At 50.5% G+C, this 6685-nt stretch overlaps 1 protein-coding gene across 1 annotated transcript in view; it reads left to right on the forward strand.

Annotated features, from left to right (window-relative positions):
- The window catches only part of LOC118793524 (meiosis 1 associated protein), an 18511-nt gene extending 16081 nt beyond the window's left edge, over positions 1 to 2430 (forward strand). Inside the window, exons 8-10 of the mRNA XM_036551744.1 lie at positions 42 to 188; positions 1894 to 2093; positions 2298 to 2430. Coding sequence (XP_036407637.1) covers positions 42 to 188; positions 1894 to 2093; positions 2298 to 2430 — 480 coding nt within the window. The remainder of the gene's footprint in view (positions 1 to 41; positions 189 to 1893; positions 2094 to 2297) is intronic.
- The last annotated feature ends 4255 nt before the right edge of the window (positions 2431 to 6685 follow it).

Raw genomic sequence — 6685 nt, forward strand, 5'->3', positions numbered from 1 at the left:
CGTGTCTTCGCCGGGTCTGACTGTGCTGCGCTGTTGCCCAGGGCTCCCTCGCACGGCTGGAGGAGGACCCTGTGTTCAACCCCCTGTTTCTGAGGAGCAACCTGTACCGGCACCTGAGGGCTCTCCCCACACGCGGCCCCTACGCCTGCAGACCGCAGCGGCCAGCAGAGGGCCTCGCGCAGAGACAGGTCAGTCGGGGGTGCACCCATCGCGTAGCAGCGTAGCTGACATTAATCACCTCGCACACGGTTCATTTGCACAGCTGCATGCTCACTGGAGCAATGCAGGTCAAGGCACGCCGGCGGCAGATTTCCATTGCTGTTGTTTTACAATAAAAACGTGCACATTTCAGTGTCAAAGTGTAGAGTGTAACTGCTTAGGTAAAGTACACTATATAATACCTCTGTAAAATTACCTGGTCCTCACATGTTTCACTCACCTTCACCATGGGACACTGTACAGACGCTGTGCTGTACTGACAAGGCAGGCCAAAAACAAACGATGAAAACCTGTCTTACTCAGCATGAGCTTCTTTATCTTGGCCACTAGATGGCACTGTTCATACTACCGGCAGTTTTTGACCCTCTGCTATCTTGCTCCGGATCTCACGTCACAATTAACAGTGCGGTTTCACAGGGTCGTCCGGCAGTGCACTGTATCTGCTAAAGCAGGGCCAAAAAAGGCCAGAGTGAAAGCGGCCTCTCTGCTAAAGCGGGGCCAAAAAAGGCCAGAGTGAAAGCGGCCTCTCCGCTAAAGCGGGGCCAAAAAAGGCCAGAGTGAAAGCGGCCTCCTCCTGGTGGAAGGCGGTCTTCGCGCTCAACGCTCAGTCTCAGCGGAGGCTTCTGAAACTCCGCTCATTCATCCTTCCATCCTTTATTTGCATCGGCGTGCTGCGATCCGCTGAGCTGCGACTGTCTGCAGATGTTCGTCTCCAGGTGTTCAGTTTAGCAGCAGCGTGTTAAGAAGCCCACGGGGCTGTTTGAGTAGCGAGAGAGGCACTCTAGGTAGACTCGAAATCCTCGAAATCTGCACTAATGTTGCTAAATCCCGCATTGCTTACAGCTCAGTGCTGAGTTGGATCAGGGACCAGAACCGGAACATCTTGGATCCAGCCCAACATCATGCTGCCCAGAACAGTGGCACACCTTTGTCAGCAGATAACCATCATCACCTATCAGCAAACTGTGTTTGCTGCTAAATGTCTCTGGCCTCGCCTCTCATTTTACTGGCGTTGCTGAGCAAAAACGAACCTCATGTCTTGCGGATGTAAGCGCTCTGCGCTGTAGACCATAGAGCCTCACATCTCAGGAGTCTGCTGCTGTACTGCCTGCGCAATAGCACTACCCATCAGTGGCGACAGCCAAATCCAACCACAGGTGTAGAGAATAAAATGATGAGGCTGTTAGCCGAACCCTGGCTGAGAGTGTGATTGGTGAGAGCACACAGCGATGGTCAGAGTGAGAGAGAGGGGGGGGGGACCAGCTGTGAGAGAGAGGTACGTGTGCACAGCGGGTGAAAAGGGAAGCGTGACCCGTGACCAAGGAGCAATACTGAAACTAAGTTTGCACACGGCACAGGGGAGGGTGCTCGGGGTTAAACCCGTCTACCTGCAGCCACCTACAGATGCAGGGCCTGTCTGTCTGAACGGTGTGGCGATCCTGGTACTCACTGAAATTCTACCGTTTCACCACCAGTCCACCCGCAGCCCTGACGGTGTGTGTCACCGGGGCTCCGCCCATCAGCCGTGGGGCTGTAACGGGCTGCTGGTGGGCTGAGCGCTGACCGATGGGGCTGGGTATTAGAGCAGGGGAGGGGCCGACGGGGCTGGGTGTTAGAGTCTGCTCTCTGCCCCTCCCTGGCCTGCAGTCAGACCCTCTCTCTCTCCGCTCACAGCCCCGGCAGCCCCGGCAGGACCGGCAGCCCCAGGGCAGGGCAAGGGCGACGGTGGCCCCCCTCACATCCGCCCCCCCCCGCGAGAGCGTCCCGCCCACCGCTGACCATGCACCGCTCATGCGCCCCATCTCTCTGCTCCGAGGGCGAGGACGAGCCGTTCGCCGCGCCGTGAGAGAGGGGCAGAACCTCCCGTCACCCTCGTACGCCGACCCCTGTACTTCCCACAGTCACCCATACAGCACTGCCCCTGCTGAGCGCATGAGCCAGGGACCACGATTACGCACTGTTACATACAGGCCCTCCCTCACAGCGGGCTCAGTGCGGCCTTTCATCGCTTTCTCAACAGAGAACTTTAAAGCCTCTCCCCAGGTGCCTGCTGAGTCTCTCACCCGTCTGATTTTCAGGTGCCGTCATGGTGGGTTTAAAAGGAAGCACCTGTCTGGTGCTCAGGTCCTGGCACTGGGGTATCAGCAAATCAGCCACAAGCTCAGTGGCCTCACTGCCTTGCCTATGTCTGCCTTAACACTAGGCTCATAGGACACCGACTTCAGCCCAGCATCACAGTTCAACACAAAGCACCAGTGTTTCTCCTTGATGTTAGTAAAACTACTCCGCCATCTTCCACAATAGGTGTTAACTGGAGACGCAGAGAACTGCACAGGGTCTGGGAAGCCTCAGAGCCAGACACTGTAAAAACCTGACTGCCCCACTTCCCCCCACCCACAGCTGCTGCCTCATTTAACACCCTAGTTCAAACCAAATTTCATCCAAAGCCACAGCAGTAAATATGCTGTCTGGTTTACTCATTAAGCAATGTGGGGGTGGTAAACACAGAGGAAGTCTTCCTCATGACACAGGGTGCTGAGACTGCATTAAAAAATGCAAACCTCAAAACAAAATACAGCTCGCAGGGTAGTTTCACTATTCATCAGCCCTCTACATGAAACACACACACACACACACATAGAGCGCTGAACTGGGGCAGAGGTCTGAGGAGGACTGAGAGACACGCACGTGTGCACTTTGCCCTCTCCCAGATCCCTCCACAACAGGACGCCGGCGCTCCCTGCAGACTGCAGCCTGCAGTCAAATAAAAATTTCTTAGACTGTAGGGATAACCAAAATAGCTGAAAAAGAGTTAACACTTGCGTTTCATTATCAGTCACAGTAACGGACAAACAGGGGCTGAATGTGGGCCTGCGGGATAGGCCAGTGCTGAGCTTAAAGAGCTGGGCGGGACAGAGGCACAGACAGAGAGAGAAACAGAGACAAAGACAGAGACACAGACAGAGAGAGAAACAGAGAGAGAAACAGAGAGAGAAACAGAGACAGAGACAGAGAGAGAAACAGAGACAGAGAGAGAGAGACAGAGAGAGAAACAGAGACAGAGAGAGAAACAGAGACAGAGACAGAGAGAGAAAGAGACAGAAACAGAGACACAGACAGAGACAGAAAGAGAGACAGAGACACAGACAGAGAGAGAAAGAGAGACAGAAACAGAGACACAGACAGAGACAGAAAGAGAGACAGAGACAGAGACACAGACAGAGAAACAGAGACACAGGCACAGACAGAGAGAGAAACAGAGACAGAGACACAGACACAGACAGAGAGAGAAACAGAGACAGAGACACAGACAGAGAGAGAAACAGAGACACAGGCAGAGACACAGACAGAGAGATAAACAGAGACACAGACAGAGACACAGACAGAGAGAGAAACAGAGACAGAGGCAGAGAGAGAAACAGAGACAGAGACAGAGAGAGAAACAGAGACACAGGCAGAGACAGAGAGAGAGACAGAGACAAAGACAGAGACAGAGAGCGACAGAGACAGAGACAGAGACGAGTGTGTTTCTGCAGTGTAAACGTTGCACTGTACGGCACTGTCTTGCTAGGTGGTTTTATCAGCCCATTGGTTTAACATTATAGCACATTGGCATGTTAATGACGCAGTGAAGTATCTGGTTCCCGAGAGGGATGAGGTGAAATGGATTTAAATGGCTCTCAGACACAGTGAAAAAGAAGCTTCGGCCTCGAGGCAGAAGTGTTTTTGAGCTGACATTTTCTCTGGTGCCCTTTGAGCCGTGAACGTGCTAACGGAAGCTGGCTGGAGCTCGTCCATTTGAGCGTCTTCCGGGTTATAAAGCTTATCAGTGTCATGTACCGACTTCAGCTACTGCAGTGTTCAGGCAGGGAAACATTTTCACTTTTCACTTTTGCTCAGAAGTACCTAAACGTGATGCGTGTGTTTCACCACACGGCTTTGTTAAAACTGTCACTGTTGTCTTTGAGTGCTGCGTCTACATTTCGCGGGCTCTTATGCTCACAAAAATATGACTAAATATTTTGGTGATTCCTGTGGTAAAAAATGTTGTGGTTTGCTGGAAGGGTTTCAACAGTGGTGGTCATTTTAAAACCACTCCAAAGAATCATCATTTCCTTCCTTTGTTGGCAGAAGATGTTTCTTTTGAAAATTATCCATATATATCTATCCAGACCCCTTTAAAGTCTCTCTAGCCCCCAAGTTATCTTTAAGAAGATGATTTTTTGCAGATCTCTCCATCTGCTGTCCCAGTGTGGACAAAGTGTTATATTTACTATTGCATTTTTTTTTGTTGTATGCAAAACGCTCTATATTTATTTGCATTAAATAGAAAGTTTAAAGTGTTGCGGGAGTTCAGTGGATCTTAAATCAGTCTTTCTGCAAAGGTTTATCTGCTCTGTTTCTGTTGTCATTATCCAGAGCCGCTCAAAAAGTGCATCTAACACAGCGGCACGGACAGCACACCGATAACCCCATACGAATGAGCAACAGTGCAGAGGTCAGAAGTGCCAACTGCAACACAGTATACACGACAGAGGCACTGCATCACTCCAACTGCAACACAGTATACACGACAGAGGCACTGCATCACTCCAACTGCAACACAGTATACACGACAGAGGCACTGCATCACTCCAACTGCAACACGGCATACACGACAGAGGCACTGCATCACTCCAACTGCAACACGGTATACACGACAGAGGCACTGCATCACTCCAACTGCAACACGGTATACACGACAGAGGCACTGCATCACTCCAACTGCAACACAGTATACACGACAGAGGCACTGCATCACTCCAAATGCAACACAGTATACACGACAGAGGCACTGCATCACTCCAAATGCAACACAGTATACACGACAGAGGCACTGCATCACTCCAACTGCAACACGGCATACACGACAGAGGCACTGCATCACTCCAACTGCAACACGGTATACACGACAGAGGCACTGCATCACTCCAACTGCAACACAGTATACACGACAGAGGGACTGCATCACTCCAACTGCAACACGGTATACACGACAGAGGCACTGCATCACTCCAACTGCAACACAGTATACACGACAGAGGGACTGCATCACTCCAACTGCAACACAGTATACACGACAGAGGCACTGCATCACTCCAACTGCAACGCACACACACTGAAGTAAGCCACATACATCATTACACATGAAGGAGGAGGGAGCTGCAGTAGTCTAGACAGAACAGAACTGGGGATTGGACCAGGACACACACACACACACACACACACACACACACACACACACTCACACACACACACACACACACACACTCACACACACACACACACACACACACACACTCACACACACACACACACACTCACACACACACACACACACACACACACACACACACACACACACACACCTGTGGCAGTTACGCAGACTGCAGACATTAAAGTGAGTGAATATTCACAGAGGAGGTGCACATAGTGAATGAACAAGGAATCTGGGGAAACTACAGAAACACAGACCTGCTTCTACTGGCCGTTTCATAACGTTTCATCCATGTTACAAGGAAGCCTTCCTCTTGTAGCTGTGCACTGAAATGTAAGCGCCAAATTACATTTTACAAGAATCAATCATTTGTTCGCACTTGATGTGTGAATCTGTGTTTACGCGCGACACTTTTAACATCAGGTTAAAAAAAGGGCCCATGAACGTATTCTGCAGTATCTGCAGTTCAGATTAAATTAGCAAACCCTTCACAATCTCACACTTCTATTCCTCAGCGGCTGTGCTCTGCCCCCGGGTCTCTCTCACCTGCCTGCCTCTCTCAGAGAGGCCGCAGCCAGGTCATTCCCCCGCATTATCTAAGCACGGGCAGGAGTGAGAACATAAAAACCAACATCCAGGAAAAGAGGAAGTCAGAGAGCCGGAGCACCTCAGCTGAAACAACATCACCTTTTTTAGATGGCTGAGGTTCAACCCGAAACTGCCAGCGCAGCGACAGATAAAAATCATGTCTATTTTAGGGAGCGAGGGGCCCGAGACGGCTTAATATAGGCACTACTGCAGCACACACAACTACAGCGTTTTGCATGAAGCGTTTCAGAGGGCGAAAATGACTAAATGAGGCCAGTGGAAAGGGTCTGAGGTGAAGCAGAAGTGAACTGTCATATCAGCCTCATCTGCAATGGAAGTACATTCTGCAATAACAGACACCTCAAAGGTCACAGCCAGAAAGGGGGGTTTGTGACAGAAAAAAGGGGAAAAAAAAGAAACACTTCTCCATTTCTGATCTGTGATAAATGCCCAATCTTCTGCTAAACATTTATGCTTGCGTTAATATGCAATAAGTCCAGTTTAAATGATGTGGACAAATTCTCCACAGGCTTGTGCAAACGTCTAGACCCTGTGAATTTCTAGTCTGAGAGGCATCATATTCCCTCACGCACTGCAGTGTGTCAGGACTCCTGATTACGC

The sequence above is a fragment of the Megalops cyprinoides genome, chromosome 18 (assembly GCF_013368585.1).
Source record: "Megalops cyprinoides isolate fMegCyp1 chromosome 18, fMegCyp1.pri, whole genome shotgun sequence".
In the NCBI taxonomy this organism is placed as follows: domain Eukaryota; kingdom Metazoa; phylum Chordata; class Actinopteri; order Elopiformes; family Megalopidae; genus Megalops; species Megalops cyprinoides.